Source organism: Akebia trifoliata, chromosome 8 (assembly GCF_017979445.1).
Source record: "Akebia trifoliata isolate Shusen 1 chromosome 8, ASM1797944v1, whole genome shotgun sequence".
NCBI lineage: Eukaryota > Viridiplantae > Streptophyta > Magnoliopsida > Ranunculales > Lardizabalaceae > Akebia > Akebia trifoliata.
In genome coordinates, this window is record NC_141382.1 from 48455989 (window position 1) to 48483912 (window position 27924).

Consider the following 27924-nt stretch of genomic DNA (forward strand, 5'->3'; position numbering starts at 1 on the left):
GTGCTTGGTTCTTCCTTGAGTTTCTTTACCTAGGCTTGTGTGGAAGGAAACTGGAGAAGATGCTTTAAGTGAAAAACGATAGATTTTAGGGTAAAATTAACATAAACCACTCTGGGTGTTGGTATTATCTTTGAGATACCTTCCTCACCTGGGTTTTCAAAGTGATTACAAATACCTGACCATGGTCTTCTGCTCTGGGTATGCTTGAGTAAGCAACATGGGAGGGGCTTAACTGATTAATACGCACAAGGTTCTTTAGCTCTAGCTGTGCAGTCAGTGGAGCTTAACAAGGAGGAAGAACAAAGGTCTTCTCCATTTTTATGGAAACTTCAAGCAATCTAGGATTGTGGGTACTGAGTAGAAGTTACACATGCGGCAGTAGATGGTGTTGTGGTTTTGCTGTTAAGCCAATCAATTTTTTTTTTGGTTGATAATTATAAATTTTTTATTAGAAACAGGAAGAAAGAAAGGAGGCTGAGATAGCCCCCCATACAATGAGAAAAGAACAAAAAGAAAAAAATGCAAGCCAAAGAAGAAAAAATACACAGCTGAAAGAGGGCAAAGAGTCACAAATGGAATCCCATTTGAAAACAAAATCCTGAAAGCACACTCATGTAAAGTCTTTGTTCACCTTCGACCAAAAGAAAAGTAACCCCAAAATGTCCATAATCACTGTTGAGACATACTCTCTTTACTAACAAGTGGAGGAGGCCGTGAATAGCAAAATAATAATAATAATAATAAAAGTAGAACTAAAGAAACAAGGTTGTGCTTGATTGCAAGGCAAATTGTAGAAAATTCATTTTTCAGAAAATTTGTTATTTTACCTCAATTTAATTGCAAGGCAAATCAAATTAGAGCGAAAAATGATGTCTGTCTTAGATTTGTTAGCCAAATCATTTTACATCACAAACTCGATGGGCATCGTTGTTGGAATGGCTACTGAAACGTAGATGGAGGTGGTGAGAGCGGTGTGAACAATTCAATTAAGAGAACACATGACTTCAGAAAGAATCATGCGAGGAACAGTTCTTGCATTAGTTCAATCACCTCGTAGGATCATACTTTGATACAAGCAGCAACACACACCATAAATAAGATAAAACTCAAGAAACATCCTGCTCAGCTTGGTCTGGCATTGGGCTTCCCGACAAGAAGGCTGTGATGAGTGGAAAAGCAAGTTTGATTTATACATAGGGACGTCATGTCCAGCTCCCCTCTCACCGATACAAAGGCGAGACCCTCGTACACTTAAGTCCATCCTCCCACCTGTTTTAACACATTGGAATCACAAATAAAAAGGTTATTATCCAATATCCTTTGTTAGTGATATAGAGTGGAAATGTTGTACAATCATACCTGCGCATTATCATACAAAGCATGTCAAGGAGTCACAACTGGGAGCTTGAGAGTATTGATTTAGATAATAAGATGCATGAGATACACTGTATCATTGTTAGTGTATCTCATCACAAATGGAAGGTTATGATGGAGGATATTCTAAAATATGAGGGCGGTTCATGCGACAGATATAAAAACATATGTAAAAATAATGGTTTTCAAAATATGGGTTAGAGGTTTTGGATTGAGCTGATTTTTTGCGAGGATGGTCACTATGATGAGAAGATCATTCTCACAAAAAATCAGCTCAATCTGAAATTTCTAAATCCATCAAAACTGATTTACAAATTATTAGTAAAAAATTGACGGTCGACATTCTAAATCACTTTTAATGGGGTTAGAAGTTTCGGATTGGACTGATTTTTTTTCTTTTCCAGATGATCTTCCCATCATAGAGATCATCCTCACAAAAAATCAACTCAAACCGAAACTTCTAATCCATATTTTGAAAATTTATTAATGTTACATTGTTTTTACATATGTCCCTTCCGTTCCCTAAAATATATATTGATATTTAGAATATATCTATTAGCATATTTTAGAATATTTATATTAGGTAGTTTTCATATATCTTGGTTGATGTAATGTCTATAAATACCCTATCGGGATTTTTGTAATATGCATCCAAGAATTCTTAATAAAATCAGATTTCTTCAATTAGAGACAAGATTGAATGGAATCTAAATAATTCACCATATCAGGGATTTGTTTTTACCTGATCAAAGGTTTTGAAAATGGATGCATTGAACTCTCAAAAATATGCACCCCCCCCTCCTCAATTGAACTCTCAAATTTAAAATTTAAACCCAACAATGAAAATTGAACCCACCCGAAAGACCAAAAAAAAAAACTTTTTAAAGTTCTAAAATTGCTTTCTCTTCATCCATTTGGCATCAGATCATGTTTGTAGATGCCATGTTGTCATGAAACAATATTTTATTGACTTTAACATTCATACTTAAAAAACAAAATAAAATCTTTTCAAGTAGAAAAAGAAGGGATTTTGGATTGAAAAAAAAAAAAAAAAAATTCAATAAGGAGTTATACCGAGATTCGAAATGGTGGATGAAGCTATGATTAGTTGACTAAAAATAATTTATCATAAAGGTTGAAGATGATAGGTTTTGTGGAAAAAAAAAATCAAGTCTTCTTTGTATAATAGGTTTTGGGCGGTGGGTGGGTGTGTCAAACAGGGTTTGCACGGTGCTAACTTTGGCCCCCCCCCCCCCCCCCCCCAAAGAAAAGGGCCGGGCCGTTCCATGGACTCACGTGCCAATCATTGCTCTATAATCTCACATTCAAAATGTAACGTGACATTTTTTTTTTTATCCTAACCCCATCATGGCTGGTTTAGATTAGAATCGTGATAATATGATGCCCTCCTCTAAGGCATGCCCCTATCACAGAACCGTTTATCATTTGCCTTGGGATACATAAGAAAAATGTTTATGGTCTTGCATATTTGGAGGCGAATGATATACAGTTCTATGATGAGGGCGTGTCAGAGAGGGGCGTTAGAAAATCATTACACTTTAGATTAAGAATAATAATTTTCTGACTACTAATGTTGGGTGACAAAATTTACTATGATTCTCACAATTCTAACGTGGAGGTCCACACATGACCGTAGATACTTTTTACTCATATCTTGAGGAAATGTATTTATAGTTATGTGTGCACCCCATGTCAGAAAATGTGAGAATCGTAGTAAATCCCAATGTCACCCTAACACGACTCTTTTCTGACGCCTCCCCTCTGGCACACGCCCCCACATACTCCTTGACTTGGCATGGGTTAGTATTTTAGATTCTTTTCATCGGGATACACAATTACACATAGTCTTAGATTAATTATTCTTTAGTTACTCCTTGGTCTTTAGTGGAATAAATACACCAAAGATCTGCTTGATATCATCTTATTAGATTCGAGTTTGCTTTAATGCTGGTCAGATCCAAGATCATCAATTAAGCAGATTTTAGTTGTGTGAAGAGTGTGGCCACGTGGCAGTTTGGGTCTGTGGTGATTGGGTAAATTGAATGAACCCGGCGTCCTTATTAATTTAATATAATTGAGAGAGAGAGAAAGAAGGAGAGAATATAGATAGAGAGGTGGTTTTGTTGCTGAGGAGCTCTTCTGCTAAGGGTGACACCAACAGGGTTACTTCCTGCAGAAGGGGACCTCTCCGTATAAAAAAATTGGGGGACAAAAACCCTAGAGTCTTAAATTTGGAATTTTCACAAAATTTCTTCTCAGATAATTCTCGTTGATCTAATTCCACACGAAATCGACTTTCTTGACTTGGTTTCAATAATCTTTACCGGCTGTGGAAGATTGAATACTTTTGGAATTTTTTAAGATTTTTTTTCTCGGATGGTGAGTGGTGATTCCCTTTAAGAAATTTCTTCGCTGTTTCCCTATTGTTTACGAGTTTTGATTACTGGGTTTCTCACATTGATTACAGAAGAACTGCTTTTTGATCGATTATATGTGAGGAAGAAGAGGAATTAGGGTTTCATCGATGATATCTTTGTTGGGTTTACTCTTGCTTGGCCGTGGCCGAACAACCTGACGCGCTCCTGAGGATTTTCTGGAGATTAGGGTTTGGTTGCTGATATCTATTCGTGGGTTTAAGGTTTGGTTTTGAAATTCGCTTTTTTTGCGGTGATAATTTGGGAATATTTTGAGTTTTAAGAGTTGGGTTTCATTCATTAGGGGTTTGTTACTGGTTTCTATTGTTGGTTTCAGACAATTAGGGTTTTTTGAGATTTATTTGTTATATTCTTTAATCTGTGGTGATAATTGGGAGACATTTGTGGATCTTTATAATTGATTTTGGTTAATTGTCGGTTTGTGGTGGAGATTTTGATTTAGAGGATAAAATGAGTTCAAACGTAACTGAGGGTTTCATTCCGGGAGGAAAGCTATTAGTCTATATTGCAGAAAATGGGCACTGTATCAAATTCGATTGTGATGAAAACACGTCCGTTGAAGCAATCCAACGACATATAGAATCTGAATCAGGGATTAATTTCAATGACCAGCTTCTTCTCTGTCTGGACATGAAGCTTGAATCCCAGCGCCCCTTATCGGCGTACAAGCTCCCTTGTGACGATCGAGAGGTCTTCCTTTATAACCGAGCAAGACTATCCCCCGAATCACCCGTCCCTATCCCGGAACAGGTTGATATTCCAGAAATTTACGTCCCTCCATCACCATCATCATCCCAAAATCCACACCCTTTAGATGATGCCTTGGACCCAGCTCTCAAGGCATTGCCTTCTTACGAGCGACAGTTCAGAAATCATTTCCAGCGTGGTCGGGCAATTTATAATTCTACCCAATTGAAATTCGAGAACTGTGAGAGGCTTCTGAGAGAACAAAGAGTTCAAGAAAGGGCGCTGGAAACTGCGTGGGGAAGTATGAATCATTATTACCGGATGATACAACAAATGTACATGGATTTCATGAAATGTTACTCGTTACAGCATAGGTACCATTCAGACCTTTTGACAAATCTCGGTAGAGATATAGACAAGCTGAGGTCATGCAAGCTCCACCCGGCACTACAAACGGAATCCCGTAAATGTTTGCTGGATTTTGTGAAGGAAGAGAATCTGTGGAAGTGGGTGGAGAATTGTAACATTTCTCATCGGCAGTTTGAGGCGAAGGTTTCGCAACTCAAGCAGATGTTTAATGAACTGAAGAGAAAGATTGAAGATTTGTTTTCCACTAAATCGCCTGTTGCAATTAGGGATTTAGAATTGATGATCAAAGACCATCAGCAATATCTTAATGAGCAAAAGAGTATAATGCAATCTCTGAGGTTGGTTTTTCTGGTCTTCTTTTCTTCTGCTACCCTTTTGCATTGCCCATTTTTATATTTCTAGATTTATTCGTTTATTGTAATAGCTTATGTTTCAGATCAGTTTTCTACCTAGAAAATATTTTTTGGTGCATAGTTTGTTCCATAGCAAGTCAGTGCCTGGGATGAGTTCTTGATTTTTTTGTAAAATTGACCGACCAATATTACGTTACTAGAAACGCCCATAAAAAGATAATCCCATCATCCATGGCAATTTCATCTCAATATTGTGTTTGATAGTTTTGCATAATTAAAACATCCTAGTAAGTAGAAAAAAAGTACTGGGGCTTAATAGCCATGTGTGGTCATGCATCTGGCTGCACCATGCTTGTTTTATTACATGTGCACTCACATTTATGCAGATTTATGCATACATTCAGGGGCGGAGCCAAGAAGGGACCAGTCAAGAAAAAAATACAAATCGCTTATTAGTCCCTACACTTTAATCCATATTAGAAATAGTCCTGTGTTTTACAAACTGACATTATGTAAAACCTCCACTGCCAATGCACATAAAAAAATTAGCAAAATACTTTCCTTACTAACTTAAGATTTCAAATCTTAGGAAGGGTCGTTGAGCTCAAATGGATTACCAATGCAATTCAACACCACAAACACCCCTCTAGATATCATGGAAAAAACTCATATCCAAAAGAGAAAAAAAAAAATTATTTTGGGCTTGATCCAAGGTTTTGAAAATGGACTACCGGAATCCCACCAAACCTCCAAACCTAAACTTTAAGTACACAGTAAAAAATAAGTCTTTTTTTATTATTTTTTTTCAAAGTTCATCTGTATGTTTTTGGATGCCTCAAGGTGAGCTCAACAACTTTTCGTAGGATTTGAAATCTTACTAGGCCAGTGACAAACCTAATCTATGCATAGAAGGAAATCAAGTTTGTTGGTTGACCGTCGTAAGCAATTAGCCCCCAATGACCAAAAATCTTGGCTACTTCCTTTCCTTGTTCTCGTTGCCAAAATCAGTGGAGGTTAAGATTGAAAGACTCATGAATTTTTTTTTGTAGAATGACAATAATGGTGGTAGAAAGTATAATTTGGTGAATTGGAAGATGGTTTGCACTCCTAAGAAGAATGGAGGCTTGGGGATTAGAGGGCTTAGATTAACTAATAAGGCTCGCCTATGCAAGTGGCGTTGGAGATTTGGGGAAGAAAGAAACTTGTGGAGGAGGGTGATTTATGCTAAATATGGAGAAAAGAAGTTTGGTTGGTATACTGGTGAGGCTAAAGGATCTTACATGTGTAGTGTGTGGAAATGTATTGTGAAGGGTGTTGATAGGTTTGATAAGGAGATTAGATTCAAAGTTGGGTTGGGGGACAAGGTTAGATTTTGGGAGGATATTTGGTGCGGTACTTCGTTTCTGGCTACTCAATTTCTATTCTTGTACTCTTCGTTTGTTGAAAAAGTACAACTCTGTGAGACAGTGTTTGATTCGAGACAGTAATACGGATTCTTGGGATCTTGGTTTCAGGAGGAACTTCAATGACTGAGAGTTAACTGAGGCCACATCTCTTCTAAATCTTCTTAATTCGCTCCAATTTAGAGAGAATGAGTAGGATAGGAGAGAATGGTTCAAGGCCAAGGACGAGGTTTTTCTGTTAAATCCCTTTATAATTGCTTGCTTCCGTTGTGTGAGGTCTCTTTCTCGTCGTCCATCATTTGGTCCACTCTTATACCACCCAAGGTTTCTTTCTTCTTATGGCTTACCTCTTTGGGTATAATCCTAACCTTGGACAATCTAATCTCTCGAGAGTGGATCTCCCCAAACTTTTGTTACCTATGCTCGAAGAATGGGGAGTCCGCCAACCACATTCTTATTCATTGTCCCTTCTCGTGTGGTATTTAGATGCTTTTTTTATCTCGTTTCCGGGTGGCTTGGGTTTTTCCTCTTTCTCTTTTTGCACTTTGGAGAGTTGGAGATTCAATATCTTCTCTTATAGAAAGAGGTATCTTTGGACTATCCTTCCTTAATTCATTGCGTGAGGTCTCTGGAAAGAGTGCAACAACAGAGTGATCCAGAGTAAGGAGAGCTCATCTCATACTGTGATTTTGGAGATTTTGGGGTTACTCTTCTTTTGGTCGAAGATGAGTAAGGACTTCAAGGGCGTGTGCTTCCAAGATTTTGTTTTCAACTGGAATACCATTTGTGACTCGTAGCCCCCCTTCGGGCGTGCAACTTTATTTTCCTTTGTTCTTTCTTTTATTTTTGGCTTTTTTCTTTCTTTGCTTTTGGCATGTTGGTGCTTTTTTTTTTTTTTTTTTGTCTTGTTGTTTGAGGGCCATCTCAACCTCCTTTTCTCCTTTATTATCAATGGAAAATTTTATATTTACAAAAAAAATACATTCATACATGTTTGTGTCTATATGAAGTCCATTTTTCTGCCATATTTATTTTATTACATGTACCATAATTATAGATGCCTTATAAAAATATTTCAGTCAATAACACGAGTATTTCGCCGTTCAACTCTATTTTGAGCTTTATCTTCGGTCAATGCATGTGTCTTTTTCTTTTCTTGATACTTTAATCCACCTCATTTCCCTTATAGAAAATCCAACCCTAATCTTAGTTGCCCATAGTAGGAGCAAGACCTAGGGTTGGATCTGGGGTGAGGGAGAAAGTTATTAATGCTTATGCTTTATCCTTGAGTTGGGTAACTTTGAAAGAGTGTGTTAGTGTTTTATAGAGCAATTAGGAGTTTTAAAATTGACTGGGGAATCTTGAATGAATCTGGTACTAGGAAGTTCTGAATTTTGGGATGTTACCAATCTCAGTCCTATTGGCTATTATTGTTTATTTCCTTTGGGAATGTTTTTTTCCATTGTTTTTAATTTCCTTTTTCTTTAATACATTTATATTACTGATAAGAAAAGGAAGCTAAGGGGAGGCTTCCAATGTCAAAGATTGCCCAAATAAACCTTCTTTGCCAATAAATTGGCATCTTTCCTTGTACCACAAGTGTGCCTGTACAATATTTCAAGGTTCACACTAAAAACCCTCATATTATCAATTATATTTGAAATGTCCTAAGGACCATCTGAATTTCCTAAATCACTTGTGATGTTTTTTTTTTCCTTTTTTTCCAATGATCCTCTTCCACTATCACTGGCCCATTGACGCACAAATGATAGTTTTTTAAAACCTAGAAGAACAGTATTAGTCTCTAATGCCACACAAACAAGAGGCATTGAGTGTTGAACCATTAGCATTTCTAATGATGGCTGTTATGCTGGTTAGGTGCCCGGCTTTCAAAGAAATCAGTGGTCAAAGTTTAATTTCAGCGACTCTCTTTTGTAGGCTCCCTTCAAGTCAGTCTAATCTTCTCTCATGTATCTTATTGTCTTTGATTTAGATTACTGTTAGGACATTCTAGAAGTGGTTTGGATGTTCAGTATTTGAAGGTTGTTCCACTCTATGGCACTTTGCAGTATCCCTACCATGTTGGATTTATCATAGTTACTTATAAATGTTCAAGTATCTTGAAGGCACTCCTTTCTTAGGCTTTCCTTCATATTTTATAGTTTGTCATCTATCAAATAATATATTTTATAATTTGTTTTACAAAAAAGGAATTTTTATAGTTAGTAATGAGAATATGATATTAGCCTATTTTATCGTTTGTCTTCATCGAAGACTTCATTTTCAGGTGGGATTTTGTGATGAGTGACGAGTAGTAGTTGGTTGTGTATTTGTTTTTTCCCCATTTTGTGCTTTCCAGTCTTTCTAAAATGGTCTTTTCAACCTCCTGTTGTTTGTACTGATTTTTCGTATTAATGAAATCTTAGTTTTAAAAAAAAAACTAGAATTTTATGTGCACCACTGACCAAATTTTATCAATGTTCTCTGCAGCAAAGATGTGAACACAGTGAAAAAACTTGTGGTTGATTGCCTAAGCTCTCAATTGTCTGCCTCGCTTCGTCCTCACGATGCGGTTTCTGCTTTGGGTCCCATGTATGATGTCCATGACAGGAATCACCTACCTAAGATGCAGGATTGTGATCATTCAATTTCAGATTTGCTCGATTTCTGCAAGGATAGAAAGAACGAAATGAACCAATTTGTGCACAATTGCATGCAAAAGGTAGCTTATGTTCAGTTTATCATCAAAGATATTCGTCTTCAGTTTCCAGCTTTCAAGGAGGCAATGGGACGTCAGGATGATCTATTTGCAGATCTAAAATTGGTCCGTGGGGTTGGTCCATCATACAGGGCTTGCCTTGCTGAAGTAGTGAGAAGGAAGGCTTCTATGAAGCTCTACATGGGCATGGCTGGACAGTTGGCTGAGAGGCTTGCAATAAAGAGGGAGGTCGAGGTAAGAAGACGTGAAGAGTTCATTAAGGCACATAGTGTGTATATACCTCGGGAAGTATTGTCATCTATGGGCTTGTTCGACACTCCCAGTCATTGTAATGTGAATATAGCTCCTTTTGACAATAACTTGCTTGGGATTGATATTGCTGATGTTGACCGATATGCTCCCGAGTATTTAGTATGCTTGCTATCTAAAACCTTGAAGCATGGATCATCGAAGGCCTCATTTTCCATGTCTGCGGAAGCTGAAGAGAATTCTGTTGATAACTCCGAGAAATATGATGCCTCGGGGCTCCTTGAGGGCAGTGAGTCGGTAGAAATTGCTGGGACAAGCAAGATGGAAGTCGAGAATGCGAGGTTGAAAGCTGAACTTGCGTCTGCAATAGCTTTGATTTGTTCATTCAACCCCGAAATTGAATACGAATCACTGGATGACAGTAAACTGGATAGTTTACTTAAAAACACGGCAGAAAAGACAGCTGAAGCATTGCATCTGAAGGATGAGTACTGCAAAAATATTGAATCTATGGTAAGGCAGAAGCAGATGCAATGCTTGTCGTATGAGAAACGTATTCAAGAGCTGGAGAGCAGATTATCTGATCGATATCTTCAAGGGCAGCAGCTTTCAGGTAGTAAGGATGCTTCTGATTCCGTCCTTTCTGTTGCGAAAGCTGATGATTGCAAGTCAGAAATATCAGGGGATGGAGAAGCCCACCTGCCTTACATATCCACCGAAGTTCACTTGCCTTACGTGTCGTCTGAGCCCATGGATGAGGTCTCTTGTACATCGGCCTCATTAGAGACAAAAATAGAGCAGTTCTGTAGACGAACTCACAAAGCACGAGAAGGTGTAGATGAAAATATGGCAGATTCGTCTGGCATGATAAATCCGCAGTTGGACTCGTCAATGATGGATCCTCATCATGATGGACTTGCAGTAGGCGATAAAGCTGGGAAAGAAAAGATGGTGGAGCAGTTGGGCTATGAACTGGAAAACAACTCTGCTGCTGAGAATATATTGGAGCGTCGTAACATGTTAACCTATGAAACTGTGGTGGAGCCAGCTTCAGACTCCAAAGTTAGGGGGGATCTTGTGTTGGAACTGCAAAGTGCACTTGCAGACAAGTTGAATGAATGCAGCGAAACTGAAACGAAGCTCAAAGCTGCTGTAGAGGAGGTCACCACCCTTAGGAGAGAGTTGGAAATCAGCCGGAAGCTCTTGGATGAGTCTCAGGTACTTTTGGATGTATCATGAATTTTTTCTTAAACAATTTTTTTTTTTTTGATAGATATAATTTTATTAATAAAATGAGAATAAATGGTAGGCTGAGGTAGCCCCCTCAAGAGAGAAAACTACAAAAGAAAACGGAAAACAGGGAAAAAGACAAAAAAAAAAACCTCCACAAATAACAAAACAACCCTCAACCTAGCTATACACTACAAAGTAACTCCCATTTGAAAGCGAAGTCCTAAAAAAAGACCCCTTCGAAGTCCTTGGAAAGCTTGCTCCAAAGAAACCAAAACCCCAAAATGTACAAAATCACAGCCTCTGGAGGCCTCTCCTCACCCTGAAACATCGTTTTGTTCCTCTTTTTCCACAAACCCCGACACAACAAAAGGAAGAATAGCCCACTAGTATCTTTTCTTGTTGGAGAAAATGTTTAGAATTCACACTAGGAAAAGGGTCAAATCAGCTTTAGGAAGAGGAACAGAAAATAGCTCTAAAATCTGAAGGAGAAAGGACAGTGAATTAAGATCTGACACCAGGACTTACCATCTTTTTCTAAAACAGTTTATTTTTATCAAAATATTTTTTCCCTAGAAAATTTTACACGTCTGCAAGAAGTTCTTGGATCATGTAGTGCATAATGGATCTTTTTTGTCAATAAATTTATTCATGTTATTATGTTTATATACAAAGTGCCTGACTTAGTATGGTACTTTTTAAGTAAACCTAGTGTAGTTTCTTGATATTGCATTTGTGCATGATGTTAGTCTCTTCTTGAGTCATTTAATTTTTAAAGCAGTGAACTTATATAATTCCCCCCGTGTCTTACTAGTCTATGATTATGTCTATAGGATCTCCAAGAAATAGTTTACTCCCTTCGAACTCTAGTTGATTGCATATTCAATTGAGACAAATGAGAACCAATGGGTAACATTCACCCATAAGTGGTGGAGTATAAGAAACATTTATTCCCAGCCCAAAGGATGTTGCTGTGATCAACATATTTATAATTTTAGTCTGAGGTTCTCTTTATGGTTAACTTAGATAGGATTTGCAGAGAAGGAGAGAGAGAGAGGGGGGCAGGGAGGGAGGGTACTTTTGGTTTACTACTTCACAGCTATGTAACAAGAACATGTACACAGGTAATAGGTGTCTGAAATAAGGGAAAAAATATTGTCTAACAATTTAATAGATTACTGTATGAAGTATGGATTGCACTGATCCTTTCTCGGGAGTCAAATTTTTATTGACAATTATTTAAATGAAGGCTTACACACTTCCTTGCTTGCTAAGTGTATTGTCGGTATATGTCTGACACCTTGTTAGCAATTCGGAATACGGCAAAGATTCGATTCGTGAAAAATTCGAGTTCTATTCGATTTTGGATTACAAAAATCCGGTCAAAATTCGATAAATGGAAAATATGCGGCATTTGCTTCACATGTGTATTATCCGTTTCATTTCAAAAATTCGAAAACCAAAAATTCGGCCATATGATAGTGACGGTGATGGTAATAATGATGGTGGTGATAACGAGGACATTGAGGTTATTGGTAAAAGAAGACCAAAGTCAAAGGACACATCATGAATTTGGAAAATTAAGGTGTAATCTCAAATAAATGTAAAGGGTCGTGTCATTATTTTTTAAAGATAAAAGGGACATTTGTCACGTAAAAATGTGGATTCCTCCAAAATTTTGAAGCATGGCTGCTTCAAAGTCAGGTTGTGGTACATGTCACAACTTACAAGTTTACACTTTGCAACATACAACAAGTTATAGTAGCATCTTTTTTTCCACCGAGTTTTATAAAAATTTGTATAAATCGTGTTTTATTCTTTTCAAACTTAAAATCCATAAATTATTCAGAATAGTTCAATAAGTTGGAGAATAATACTTTCATTGAAAAAAACGAAAAATTCGTGAATTTTTAAAGAATTAAGCGGGAGATTACTAACAAGGGTCTGACATGGAAAAATATTAAAATGGCAAGTCCTTATTACATGACTTCACATATATGTTCTTTTGTGTTCTGATGTATTTATTTCTCGACAAAACAGATGAATTGTGCGCACTTGGAGAATTGCCTGCATGAAGCAAGAGAGGAAGCTCATACTCATCTCTGTGCTGCAGATAGGAGGGCCTCAGAGTATAGCACACTGCGCGTGTCTGCTGTGAAAATGCGTGGCCTTTTTGAAAGACTTCGGAGCTGTGTTAGTGCTTCTGGGGTGGCTGGTTTTGCGGAATCCTTACGTGCTTTGGCTTTTTCTTTGGCAAAGTAAGTTTCTTGCTAAATACTTGTTTCAATGCTCCTCAGATTATCTTGTTACACCAGTAGGATGGCTCTTATTGTATCTTGCTTTCTTTTTCCCGTCTTTGATTGTGTTATTTTCTAATTTGGAAGTATCAATTAATACAATCATATTTGGTCCCAGTGTCTTAAAACATGGTGGCCAATGGCCTAAAGCTGAGGCATAAACATCATTGGTGTGCCTTTTTAAATGATCTCTAAATTATAAATGATAAATCATATAATTAATTTAGTAAAAAATATTAGTTTAAGAAGAATTGTTTTGAACTATTTTGTTAGGGTAAATATATATTTCTGTTGATTAGTCTAAAATTTTAATTAATGATCAGGAGTACAAAATACAAATGAAATTAATCTTTTAAAACCCCTACAATTGGCCACCACTAGCATGGCATGATGGCACCTTTGACACCAGGCATTATAAAAGTGCAAAAGCTCAATTTGTTTCTATTCCACGTCTGATTGGTGTTACAGTAAATCTTTTGTTTTTTTGGGAGTTATAATGCCGATTTTTGATAGATTGTGAACCTCTTTTCTGTTTCCAGCTCTGTTAATGAGAATGAAGATGACGTTACGGCAGAGTTCCGGGCATGCATTCGAGTCCTTGCAGAGAAAGTGGGTATCCTCTCTCGGCACCGTGCAGAGCTGTTGGAAAGGTGCTCAAGGGCCGAAGTTGCACATGGACACCTCACAAAAGAGCTGGAAGAGAAGAAAGAGTTGGTTAAAAGTTTATATGCAAAACATCAGCTCGAGAAGCAGGTTAGTTGTGGAGGATGCTAATGCCCTCCACTAAGTCTTGGACGTTAGCATAGATACATGGGGAGGCTCACAGCTATGTCAACCTTGGGATGTTAGGCTGTTAGCTACCCCCAAAATTATGCATTTTTTTTCCACCCCATTTGTGATTCTAATTCTTTGATCATCTCTCAACAGGCAAACAAGGAGAAGATATCGTTTGGTCGTTTTGAGGTCCACGAGATAGCTGCCTTTGTCCTTAACTCCGCCGGGCATTATGAGGCAATCAACCGGAACTGCTCTAACTACTACCTTTCTGCTGCATCTGTGGCTTTGTTTGTGGAACACCTCCCGACCAAACCAAGTTACATTATTGGGCAGATTGTGCATATTGAACGACAAATGGTGAAGCCTCCAGCAATCCTTCGATCCGAGCATGGTGGGGATCAAGTGGATCATTTGAGCTCTGATACAGCAGGGACCCATCGTTTGGCTCTAGGAGCAGGTTCGACATCAAACCCATATGGTCTACCTATTGGCTGTGAATACTTTGTAGTGACAGTAGCCATGTTACCTGACACCTCCATTCATTCACCTTCTCCTTCCTGATCTTCTGGGGGGTGCAGACTAGACATGATGGAAGAAACTAATTGTATATATATTTATAGAAAAAAAAGAAAAAAGAGAACAGACTTATCTTAAAAAAAAAACGAAATTGGACATTTTAATCTTTGACGTTATGGTGGATGTTGAGTTCCTTGTACAGCTGATGATGATGGGACCGGACTTTTGATGTTCACGTTTTGTACATAATGACACTCTTTCTTTATGTGATTAGAAGCTGTGAATATTTCTCCAGGGTTCAGTCTTCACTTGTTCTTTATTTATTAATCTTCATTCATCTTCTCTGTTCCAGTTCTAATCTCATTGCTTGCAGGGTTGATTACCGAATTTTTGGATTTTAACAGTATTAGCAGCTTTCGAGTCACCACGAGGAGAGATGCCTTGTCCATTCGTCTTGTTGATGGACAATACCGGGCGAGTCATCTCGATCGAGAATTAAAATCATGATCCGACGACCTCTAAATTTCATCAAAAAACAATTTGTTTTGAGCTTGATCCAAGCTTTTGAAAATGGACAGTTATTGAACTCCCAAACTTGAAAGTAAAATTCAACAGTGGAATATTACTTTCTTTGAAATTTTTTTTTTTTCTTGAAAGTAAAATTCAATAGTGGAATATTACTTTCTTTGAAATTTTTTTTTTCTTGAAAGTAAAATTCAACAGTGGAATATTACTTTCTTTGAATTTTTTTTTTTTTTTTTTAAGTTCTTGGATTTTTGCCCAAAATGTTGAGTCCAATGTTTTTTGGTTCATTAATGGTGGCGGAGAAAAAAACAAAAAAGAACAGTGCTTCATCTTTGGACCATCTTGTGCCAAGATGCTTCAAGGTTACAGAGGATAAAATTTTATGAAATTTCTAAAAAATAAATAAATTCCGAAAGAAGTTTTTTTTTGTCGTTGAATTTTAATTTTAATTCTAAGTTTGGGAGTTTGCTAGCCATTCATTTTCAAAAGCTTGGATCAAGCTAAAAAAAATGTTCTCTTTTTTGTTGAATCCGAGTTTTTTGATGAAATTTAAGGGCTTTGGTGTTGGAATGCTGATGTGATAATCCATTTGAACAAAACAACCCTTCTTAGTAAAGCTTAAAATCCTATGATGTTAGGAAGGAAAGTGTTTCAAAAATAAAAAGCTGAAAAGAGTATTTTGGGTATGAAAAACACCAAAACACTATTCATGATAATTTTTACTGATTTGATAAAAAAGAATTATTTTTTAATAATGTTTTTGAAATTAATTTGAGTAGTGCACCATTTTGGAAATTAATCAATTTTCAGTGCATGTTTTGGTAAATTAGCCAATATTTAATGCTTTGATCGTTCAGCATTAAGGATACAATATCAATTTACTTATTTTATCTTGAATGGGAAAAGTATTATTCAATTAATCATTTCTTTAGGTCAATTATTATTATTATTATTTTATTTTTTTTACAATGTTCTAATAACATTAGCCCGTTAGTTCTGGACTTGGGCATAGCCAATTTAGGTCCGATGGGCTTTAGGGTTGGTTCTAAGGTAGAATTCGTCTCTCAAGGCTGGGTTAAGTTGGTCTAACTAAGCCCGGCCCAAAATGGCCCATTCGCAGCTCTTAGGAATTCCAATTGTAATCTCAAATTTTTTATATGATAAGAAGTCTGGACAGAGACTGGAGTGACGGGGCAAGCACATCTAATTATGATATTAGATATGCAGAAATAAATGGTGGAAATTGAGATTATTGGAGAACCATGGCAATGGCATCATACAATGTACATGAATCTGTAGAAATATCTAACTGAGTTGTAAAAATCCAACACATTTATTAACCAAATCTTAATAATTCCTTCCATATATGGGAAGTTAAATGTGGGTTTTGTTTAAAGCTTTCAGGTTTTTTTTTTTGAAACTTCAAGGTTCTAACCCTCTTTATAGTTATAAAGTCACAGATGAAACTCATCTCTCCATATCGGAAGAGGTGAAAGCTTCTTCTTCTTCTTTTTATTGATAGCTTATGGTAATTATAGAAGCCAAGTTCAGAGAGAGGTCGTTGTTCCTGGCATTTCAACAAAGTGTGTCATACCCTAATTAAGCCCATGACCCTCTTGTATATTCATAGTTCTCCCCCTCTCCATCAGATTGGTCTTTTTGGAGTAGTTTGTGGGTTAATATGGTATCAAAGTGCTAGATTCGTACATTTCCACCCTTATGGGAGGGGGAGTGTTGAGTGTATATTTTCCTCCTCTCTCGGGTGTGTCATACCCAAATTAAGCCCCATGACCCTCTTATATATTTATAATTTTCCTCATCTCCATGAGATTGGTCTTTTGGAGTAGTTTGTCGGTTAGCAATTCTAAAATTGAAAAAATTTCTAATTATAATAAAAGATTTTTTGCCCACAAAAAAAGTCAATCCAATATGGTTTGAGGCTCACCATCAATGCCACAGTTGGGATGTTAGGGATTCCCAAGAAATATGTATCTCTAGGAAAATGTATGTTAAAATCTAGAATATCAAATATGATGTTTATAAAATCTGTATTGTCCCTCAAATTGTAACAGCCATGTTCACGCAGAGTGTCAACCATGGCTTGAGGCAATAAAAGTCTTTCGAAGAATACCGAATGACCAATTATAAGGGTAGTTTTGTAAGTTAGGGACGGCCATAATACGTGGATTTGTTTGATTAGTTCTGAATTCGGTGAAATAATGGATTGACTTTACTGAGCAAAAACTTTTCGATTGAAATAAGACTAGACTCGTGATAAACGTAGGCGCTAACACATATGTGGCTGGTTTACGTGGTAAAGCACATAACCATAGATCTTTTTCTTCGGAATACACAAGGAAAAATATCTAAGCTTCTATTCCCTTGCCACATCAGCTGTATACAGACCGCCTATTTGTCAGCAAGAGTCGTTTTATCTTTAATCATAAGATGAATGATAAATTGATGCTAAAAAATCGGATGCTCTTGACGTGGCAGTACATATATAGAACCATAGAAGAAAAAGATCTATGGTTCTAAGCACTGCCACATCAGGGAACATAAAGAGCACTAGTCTTAGAGCGTCGGATTATCATAACTTTTGAAATAAGATCTATTCTTTAAATTAGTTCTTTCTTTCTCTCTCTCTCTTCCACTATGTTTGGATCGAGAGAAGAGAAACTCCTTAAGAGAAGTGAAGAGAAACTCAATTTCTCTCCACCATGTTTGGATTGACAAGGGAGAAATTGGGATAACTTAGAAATTTTAAAATATCTTAAAAGAGATGTAGGGTAATAATTGGCATTATAAAATATAATAAAAGGGTTTGATCTCTCCTTTATTTTCCAAATCTCTCCACTTTTGGAGAGAAAGCTCACCTTTTTTCTTCTCTCCCCCACATAACAATCCAAATAAGAGAAATGGAGATAAACTTATTTATTTTCTCTTCTCTTCTCTCATTTCTCTCAATCCTAATACAATGTTAAAGTGTGTGTTTGTATGAATGATTAAATTGAAGAACATATATGGATTTAAGAAGAAGTGGTTGATTCCATATGTAAAGCAATACCCTATTCAACTCCACCATTCGTTCGATCCCAACCAAACCCATCCTAATGTAGCTTTTGCAAAAGCAATGCAGAGAGGGAACAACAATATGGCAAAAATGTGAACACTATCAAATAACTCGTGATCGTTTGCTTGATCTTTCAAATTTGTACGTCGCTTCATCATCACAAATTCCTTTCAACTCATGGTCTGTTTTCCACCACATGAATTATCTTCTATTATGAAAATACCAATTTATAATTGATCTCAATGACTCAATCGTCAAGTGACTTATATTTGATCTCAATGACTCGGGAGTAGTCATCCACCGCGACAGATCCATAATGCGCATCCCAATCAACATCCATTTCCATATCATCGTCAAGTGACTTGTAACCCCTATCCTCGATTTACTTAATATCACGTTTTTAAGCACACGCAAAAAAAAAAAAAGTATTTTTCCTAGCCAAAATTAGTCTGTTTAGTTTCTTTTGAATACCTATATTTTCTGTTGGTATTTGCAAATTTTGGAGTATTTTGTTATTACTGTCAACAAACTTGGATGTGTGATTCTAACTACCGTCGGAGAGGTTTATGCTGCCATTACTTCCATCACTATTGCTTTTTCTACTAGTTTATTGTGGGGAATTACATCAACATGTCAATGGTATGGTATCATAGCTCAAGCTCCACTAAGCACATCGGTCTTAGTGCCTCATTCTTCAACGATGGCGGTGGCACCATCGTCGAACCTAAGTCTTTTTCAATAAAAATCCAACATTTCTCTATGTTTTCACAAACCTCCCTACTTCACAAGTTGATGCCTCACAATCTCGATTTTTATTTTCTCTAAAATATCTTTAATGAGAGTTCTTGTATTTAAATTGCACGATCCTTATTTATATGCTTATGTAAGAGATCATGACAAACTTGATCTAGTAGGCCACCGACTTCGTTAGATTTAAAAATGAGTGGAATGTGACAATAATGGACTTCACAAACAAACAGTGAGCACCATCAAGCATGATCAAATATTCGCAACTATCCATCATCAAGTTCTTCATGAGATTAAAGGCTAATATTTTATGTAATCAATTGCATAGTCTTTCTTTAAAGGACCATGCAATTGCGGGAAGGTGGTAGAGATAAGGTGTATGCATTATAATAATGTGCATGAGATACACTATATCAATGTTATGGTGTATCTCATCACATATCTTGTAACTCTTAGATTTACATCAATTAAACTCAATTAGGATTAATTAGGAATATTATATTGTGTTAATTGGCTATATTTCCATCTTCATGGATATTTTGAATTTATTTAAATCCTATGGGATATGTAATCATCATCCAAGAATTATCCTTGATAAATCAAATTTCCACATCTCCAACATATGGAAAGTTTTTTTTATTAAGTCTAATATGGAAAGTTAAGTTTTAATTTATTAATTCTAATATGGAAAGCTAACGTGGGTTTGTTGAATCTTCAATCTCTCCTAATCCTATACAAACTCATTTCTTCATTTTAGAGAGATGAAAGCTTCTTTTTTTCCGCTAAAGTTCATGTTATTAATGATGATGTTTGTTGTCGAAGCAAATGTCAAGAGAGGGTCGTTGTTTTTGGCATTTCGACAAAAGGTAGTGCACCATTTTTCAAAAAATTTATAATGATGTTCTAATGAGAATATATATGTTTTTACATTCAAATTTAAATTCAATTATTTTGAGATTTTTTTATTTATTTATGATGGGGGGCTCCTAACCCAAGGTAAGCAGGGATAAATCCCAGTGGGTGGCCAACGAGGGGGCTTGAACTCAAGACCTCTCCCTTTTGGGAGGGATGTGCTTGGCACTACGCCCAACATTCCATATGGTTTATTATTTTGAGGATGTTACTAACCTTTTGAATATGAGCTAGAAAGATGTCAATAGATCACATGCTTCTAAAGGATAATTTCATAATTTTCTAAGGGTGTTTTTGTGCTTTTCTTTTGGACATATAGGTCTGTCGATGGATTGGATTTGGGTTTGTATCGGATCTGATTAGAGTCATTTTAAAATTGATCCAATAAGAGTGATTATTCAGATCTGATTGGATCTAAAACTATTTGAATCCAGATATGATGTAATAAGAGTGATTATCACAAAAAAAAATTATAAGCCGACTATGTTAGTAAGTCTCTGATCCTGATTAACACTTCTATAACTGATTTTCTACTCATCTGATGTGCCCGAAGTGTTACTCACGCAAATCGGACTCTTATCACTAAGATTCATGTCGTCAAGCCTAGCAGTTATGATAATCTGTAAGTCATGATCTAGTATTGATGTTCTAAATATACGTGCAGTTGTTGCAGCCACTGATAAACAATTAATCGAAGACATCGTGGATCTGAAGAGATTAGAAGAATTGAGACAATATGAAAATATTGCTTGACAATTCCTTACCCTTGAAATTGGAGTGATCATACATCGCGATGGACTATAATGAGTGTTCTGTTCAACAACCATCTCCACTTGATCGTCAAGCGCGCGAAAACGTAACCATAACACAACTCAAATATCACATTTTTAGTTATTAAAAGAATCTGTTTTTTTTTTTTTTTCACTTAAATTATTTAAAATTGGCCTTTCAATTTCTTTTGAACGCATACCTATTCCCTCTCGTGTTTTCAGATTTTAGGAGTATTTTACTCTTATTGCCAATGAATTTGGATATGTGATCCTGCTTTCCATCCGAAAAGGTTGTGTCGCCACTACTTCCATCATCACTGCTTCCGCGTCTAATCTCTTGCAGTGAAAGATCAACATATCAAGAGCAAGGAGTGCTTAGTTGATCTACAAATCAAGTTTCTCATATATTTTTTTGATTCAATCTATTGATTTCATCAACTTTGATTGATGATTTGTTGCCATTAAATTTTAGCCACTGTAACTCTACCTTCAAATGTAAAATGTTATCCAAATTAATTAAGAACAATGTTGAAGTGACCTCAAGACTATACCTCACATCGCCCATCCTGACATGACAGTGTAAAGGAATCATAGATATTTTTTAAAATTTGAAGTCAGTCCAATAAGACTCATTAATTAATTATAAGTCTTGATAAAAATGATTCGTCGTCAGGTGGCATATTCAATCGATTAACTGATGTGGATAAATTTGAAAATCGTAGATTTTTTTGCTTCGAGATACAAAACTCACTTGGGAGACATTTTTAATGAGAAAGTGTAATCTAGTATACCAAGACGTACAGATCTATGATTCCTCCAAACTTGTCACGTGTCAATTGTGTATGCCACCTGATGAGTCTTTTTATCTCAACTCATTAATTATTATTACGACAATGCTAGAGGATTCAACATTTTGTTCAATCGAAGCAATAAATATTACATTACAAGGAATAAAAGTTATTGTTTGAATGCCTTACAAGCTATAACACATGTGACGCGTGTCTCTTATTTGAAAATATTTTTAAAATGTTCATTAAGGAATCTCTCTCTCTCTCTCTCTCTCTCTCCATTAAAACAAATAATTAGTTACAGCTCCAAAAGAATATTTCTTTTTATAATTTCCTCCTCTTTGTCGTATCCGTACGGTTGTGTTTTCCTACTCGTCGTCGTATTCACAGACCTGTTACTTTCCTTGGCCGAATTAATCGCCGAGTTCCTTCGCTCAGGCGTCTAACTCGCACTGAAACATCGGCGATGAGAACGAGTTGAGATCGCCAAATATAACGTCGTCTCCTTCCGCGTAGCTGCCGGAATCCTGACACTCGAAGTACGTCTGTATGTCGTCAGGGAAGCTACATCTTGGTGGGTCAGATTCCGGTGGTGTTGATGGGGAGTAATCCGCCGATGTTCTCTCGAGCATCTCTTTGAACTTCGAAGACTGAAGCAGAAGTCCCAGCGCCGACGAGGCGTTACCGCCGGATGCCGTCCGGGGAAGTGAAATGGACGTTTCTCCGGTGCCGGAAGTTTGTCCGTGGTGGAAGCTTACTCCAATCTCATGATTAGGGTTTGGAGTCGGATTAGGGTTAGCTTCGGGAGTAGAGTTAACGGAGTTGGGACGGAGCCATTTAATATAACGGCTGAGGTCGAAGTTAGTAACGGCATTAAGTCCACGGTACTCTATGGCTGCCATGTCGTACGCAGTTGCTGCTTCTTCTTGGGTGGCTGTAGAGTAAATTAAGAAAGATTCAGGGGTATTTTTAGAATTAAAGTGCAAAAATTGATGTGACGGTTAGGAAATTATTTCAAAGACTTTTGGAACTTTAATTTGCCGTTAGAAGTTGGTAACCCTTCCCCAACTAACTGATTTGATTGGAGATTTTTCTGCCCTTTTAAAATTGTGTAATGATGATTTGACGCAAATGTCCCTAGTTGAACAAGAAATTTACGAAAATATTTTTATTAATATATTTCCCCCTTATTTTCTCAAATTTGGGATGATACTTAATTTTTAGAAATTAAGAAAATGAAAAATTTACCATATGTTCCGAGGTAGAGATATTTGTTGCCGAATACTCTACCAATTCGAGCCTCCCATCTTCCATTGTGATGATGTCTGCAAATTGATATTAAGGTAATATAAGATGTATTATAATAAGGTGTACTACAATATATACTAAATCAAGATTTTATTAAGATTAAGATCAATTTTCATTGCTTAGAATTAAGATTTTAATAATTGGGAAAGTTAAATTAAGGAACAAAGATGATCCAACCAGAATTATTGTTATGTCAATGTGAAAATGTTATTTAAATAATGTATTGATTGTAATTTTCGAAGTAAATTCTTTCAATGAAAATATTTAAGTGATATATATATATATATCATAATCCTAATTAGAAAGATTGTGCAAATTTAGAATTATAAAAGAAGAATAGAAATACCAAAAAGAATATAAATGACGTAGTGAAAACAAAAGTGAATATATTAAAATCAACTTTAACATGGATTTAAAGGAAATTGAATGGATGACATGAAAAGAATTATACTTAGTCGATCATAAATTTGTGTGATAAGGCGTTGATGCTAATGATGAATAGAAATGATCAACAATACAAACAAAGCCTCATCCCAAAGATTTGGAATTGACTAAATGAATCTTGTTCCTTGATCATCTGTTATTAAGAGTGAATTCGTATTTTATTTCACTGGATTCATTCACATTTTTTCGTTGTCTTAATTGAAATTTGAATATGTCGAAACCATCTCAATCAACTTTCTCTTAGTTTGTCATCTATTAGAGTTACTGCTACATTTTGCTAACAGTGTATATTTCTTATTCCATCTTTCTTATTATTTCCACATAATCATCTTAACTTCCTCGTTTCCATTGTGCCCAATTTTATTAGCATGATGATTCTTTTTTTTTTTCCTGAGAAGCCAACAAGCATTTCATAATCAAAGTTTTGCATAAGAAAAAAATTCAAAGATGTTACTTTGAAAAGAAAAAAAATTACAGGTACTGAATTCTGCTTCCTTTAACTGTATTTGAAGGGGATATACCCTTGAGTTTTAAATATTTTTAATTTATTAATACAATCTAACTTGTTAAAAATATATATAAATACCTTGCAACACCTCTATATTTCGAGACTCCACGAGAAAAGCCACTACTCTTCCTGCAATGTAAATTAAACCAATAAAAATACTTTAATTATGTATTGTTCCTTTTTAAAGATTCATATATATATATATATATATATATGGGAAATGTTGAGCACCGAATCATTCCAAAACTTCTAACCCCATGTTTACAAATTGAAAAATCGTGAACCGTCCATTTTTTGTAAACCATTTGTGATGGGGTTAGAAGTTTTGGAATGGGCTGATTTTTTGTGAGGATGATCTCCTCACCATAGAGATCATCCTCACAAAAAACTAGCCTATTTCAAAACTTCTAACCCATGTAGGACAAAACATGTTGGGCAAATTGTTGGGTATATTGTTGGGTGCCAAACAGGACCCTATATATATATATATATATTTATATATTTCATCATATTTGAACACAGACTACAAAATAATAAAAATCCAAATTATCATTTCGTGCATTTATACTAAAACTAGAATTACCTTCTCAAAGATCCAATATATTCTTCTCTAGATAGGCCCTCCATTTCTTTTAGTTCCTCTTGGTATGTCGTTAACTACGATTTCATATTGTAAATTAGGTATTAATTTTTTCCCATCTTGCATGTCGAAAAAATAAATAGAAAATAAATTACAAACAAAAATGAGAAAAAATACCGGAAAATTAAGGATTGTTTCATGTCCCCAATACTTCAATGCTGCCAAGTCATATGCATGTGCAGCTGCTTCTTCATCATCATAAGCACCTATCGTAACAAAAGTAATATCATGCGATTAGGATTGCTTAAAATATCTATAAGTACCAAAAAAAAAAAATCCCCACCAATCTTACAAAAAAGGGAATATTTTTTTTTTTCATCAAATAGAAAAAATTATTTCTTGAGCTCAGGTCCAATATTTCCATGAGTTTGGAATCCGCTAAACCCATGAATGTTTGGCCCACCCTTGATGAACCTTAATTTGATTGATGATTTCTAGCCATTGATTTGATCATTTTTCCATAAATGGGCTTCGAATCAACCCTCCAAGAAAATATGTTAAATCCAATGGTTAGGAAAAAAAAAAACCACTATTCAGTCTATAATTTGGTGTGTAGATACACTAAGGGGTGGCCAAGCATTGATGAGTCAGTGGGACCAAAATCCTTTGCCACGTGGCAAGAAAAAGACAACTAGCAACCCTTCACCCGTCTGAAGTACAGGATGGTCAGATCTCATTTTCTTAGATTTTTTTGTAAAACTTTTTTTTATGTATTAATTATATAAAAAAAACAAAAAAATCAATATTAAAAAGAGAGACTAAATTGTCCAAATAACAGAAACATTAATCAAACTTACCAAGATAAACTGTTTTGCATAGAGATTCCAACAGCACCATCCACCATAAAAATAAAAATAAATAAATCAAGAAAATAAAACTCAAATAACAAAACAAATAAAGGGAAAAAAAAATATACATAAACAAGAAGGAGAAGTTATACCTTGTCTTCCTTTCTTGTTTTGGGTCTCATTCCAGCAATTCTTATCCCACAAATGAGCTTCATATCGACCTGTCCAACGATGCCTGAAACAATCATAAAACACCCAATAAGTATTTTTTTTTAAAATAAAAAATCTAAATCATTAGATATGTTATGAGATGAACCATATCATTGATACAATGCGTCTCATAAAAATTATTATAATGCACCCAAGTTATGTGATCAATCCATTAATATAATTTGAACCTTGTGACTCCTCGAAAGATCGAGCTTCGCTGAGGAGGAGAAACTCTTGGGACACTCCTCCTTGTTCTCTTCACCTTTGTTACAGTGTTATTATTGTTGCTGTTATTTGCAGTGTTCTTCTGGTTTTGCTGTGATAACTTCGCCATTAAAGGAGACAAATAGTCTTTGGTTAAGGTGAAATAAAGGGAAAAAAAAATTAAATTAGGGAGAGAGAGAGAGAGAGACGACTGGGTCCTCTCTCGTGGAAGGATTTTAAAGGAGGGACAAAGGGTATTATTGGAAAAAAAAATGAGTTGGAAATGAGAGGGTGAATTTGCCGGCTAGTAGGGATGTGCCGTCTTTAACCGGCCTATATGATTTCTTCTCTCTTGTCTTCATTTGCTCTTTTGTGTATTCGATTTGTATTGAAATGGGTTTCTCTCTTTTTAATTTTGGCTCATCTCTTGGGGTGGGCCCACATGTAGGGCTGTCAATGGACGGGTTCGGGTGAGGCTTGGCTGGATCCTAACCTTGGCCTATATAGGCGGGCTGTCGCTTAGAGCAGTCCTAATCTCCATCGGGCCTAAGTCAACTAAGACCTAGTTTGATCCTAACAAGATACAGCATCGGGTTCAGGTTGATTTTAGGTTTCATAAAAAAATTATATAAATTCATGTACCTTTTGAAGTCGGTTATAGTGATAATTTGATTATTTTCATCGATTTTCAATCTAGTTGAAGAATTATAAATATAACTATTTGTAATAGAATCGTACTGGAGTGACATCAAGATTGTACCTCATATCTCACTTTCTTGACGTGAAAGTATATAGGAATCATAGATGCCTTTTCTGATGGAAGCAAATCCTTTGTAGTACAAGTTGCTATAGCACACTTTCAATGGTTGAAAGAGCATCACATTAATGATGCAATTAAATCTTAAACTTAAAATATTGAGAGTTTAGTAGCCATTCATTTGTAACGACATGAATTTGGAGGAGAAAAAAAATTATTTTTTTGATATTTTTTTCTTAAAATAAAATCTAAGTCATGATCACAAAAGGGATGAGGTGTTAATTTTTTTTCTAGTATGACTCCCTCTTATCTATTGAAAGTGTGTTATAGAACTTGTGCTACAGAGGATTCACTTCCTTTTCTTACACAATAGAAAAAATATCTACGATTCTTAAACACTTCCACGTCAAGAAAGTGAGATATGAGGTACAATCATGAGGTCACTTTAACTTCATTCTTTTTAGATTCATGATATGAGGTACAATCTTGAAATCACTACAGCAGTATTCCTCTTTGTAATACATTTATGCAACATAGTAATAAGTCGGATTGAATATTATTAGGCCCTAACCCGACCCAGATTTAATGAGCTGAAAAGTTTAGATTTTTGAAGCCAACCCAACCATTACAGGCACAAATCACGGTCATTTTCAGGTGTGGGTTGGGTTAATGGGCTAATGGGCCAAATTAGTATTTCTATTAGGATTGGTGCTCTTTTTAATCATGGCTTGGAACTGATCCATGGGCCAGTTCATGTAATCCATGATTTAAAAAATTATGTGGGTCCACCAAGAGGTGAACCAAAATCTTCATGAATGATAGGCGGCCCATAATTGGCTTTTAATTGTTTGCAAACCTACTCCCGACTTCCTTTTATGTACCATGAATGGGATCGGGTCCTTATTGGATTCTTTTCTAATCTCAATATTTGGATTTGAAATGGATCCCATGGCAATTGAAATTGGATAAAATTCATTTTTAAATTTAAAAAAATAAAACTATATAATATAATATAAATCAAATATCTAAATACTAAAAATTAATAATGATCCAGATATCAAATTAGATACTTGTGGGATCAGGTCCTCATTCGGATATAAAAAATTATTGGATCAGATTGGAATGGATTGGATTTCAGGTCTGATCCGATTCATAGAAAGACTTTTAGGTACAAATTGGATGGTAAGAGAGGTGAAAGTCACCCATTAATTAGTCTCCTTTTGCCGGTACTGCTCTCTCTCTCTCTCTCTCTTAGGAAGTACTTGGTGTTGAGGTTTTAAAGAAGAGCACTTATATCCAACGCCCTAGTGGTCGGCTGATTGATGGTCGGTCATCATCCAACAACCATGGGTTTCGTCAATTGTCAGAAACCAACTAGTTTTTTTCTCTATACAACCCAAACTTCAAAATAGATTTTTTTTTTTTACACTGTTGACCAGCTCAAAATAGGTAATTATGAAAATATTTAGCCATTTGTTCAAACCCTATTAGCAATTTCCCGTCTAATTCTTGAATTTTTTAGGAATTTTTTACTTTTTTCAATGTAAGTATTATTCTCCGGATTAATGAACTATTTTGAATTTTACGAATATTATCATATGGCCAAATTTTTAAAATGAAATAGATAATACACTTCATATATGATGCATGTTTTCCATTTATCGAATTTTAGACCAGATTTTTGCAATCTAAAATCGAATATAACTTGAATTTTTCACGAATCAAAATTTTGCCGTATTCCGAATTGCTAACAAGTGACTTCAAACTGATGTAACACATTTAAAAAATGTATATATATATAGACCAAGTTCAAATTTGTG

The 27924-nt window shown here is 35.7% G+C and overlaps 2 protein-coding genes across 4 annotated transcripts; one reads left to right on the forward strand and one right to left on the reverse strand.

The window, feature by feature from the left end:
- The first annotated feature begins 3473 nt into the window (after window positions 1-3473).
- Window positions 3474-14724, forward strand: LOC147397399 (autophagy-like protein). Of its 2 annotated transcripts, XM_086453026.1 has the most exons (6): window positions 3474-3774; window positions 3863-5224; window positions 9133-10828; window positions 12881-13098; window positions 13677-13890; window positions 14065-14724. In XM_086453026.1, exons 2-6 carry the CDS (start codon window positions 4281-4283, stop codon window positions 14473-14475), a joined length of 3483 nt encoding a protein of 1160 aa, XP_086309152.1. In that variant the 5' UTR covers window positions 3474-3774; window positions 3863-4280; the 3' UTR covers window positions 14476-14724. The 2 variants fall into 2 exon arrangements, with proteins under 2 accessions (XP_086309152.1, XP_086309151.1); XM_086453025.1 differs by having other exon boundaries at window positions 3474-5224.
- A 6535-nt stretch (window positions 14725-21259) lies between these two features.
- On the reverse strand, window positions 21260-25683 carry LOC147397400 (AP2-like ethylene-responsive transcription factor At1g16060). 2 transcript variants are annotated; one of them, XM_086453027.1, is made up of 8 exons: window positions 25332-25683; window positions 25086-25168; window positions 24943-24951; window positions 24263-24351; window positions 24089-24162; window positions 23584-23634; window positions 22494-22570; window positions 21260-22179 (listed from the first exon to the last, which is right to left on the reverse strand). In XM_086453027.1, the coding sequence occupies exons 1-8, from the start codon at window positions 25475-25477 to the stop codon at window positions 21680-21682; spliced, it is 1029 nt and encodes a 342-aa protein (XP_086309153.1). In that variant the 5' UTR covers window positions 25478-25683; the 3' UTR covers window positions 21260-21679. The 2 variants fall into 2 exon arrangements, with proteins under 2 accessions (XP_086309153.1, XP_086309154.1); XM_086453028.1 differs by lacking the exon at window positions 24943-24951 and having other exon boundaries at window positions 21261-22179; window positions 25332-25682.
- Window positions 25684-27924: the final 2241 nt, after the last annotated feature.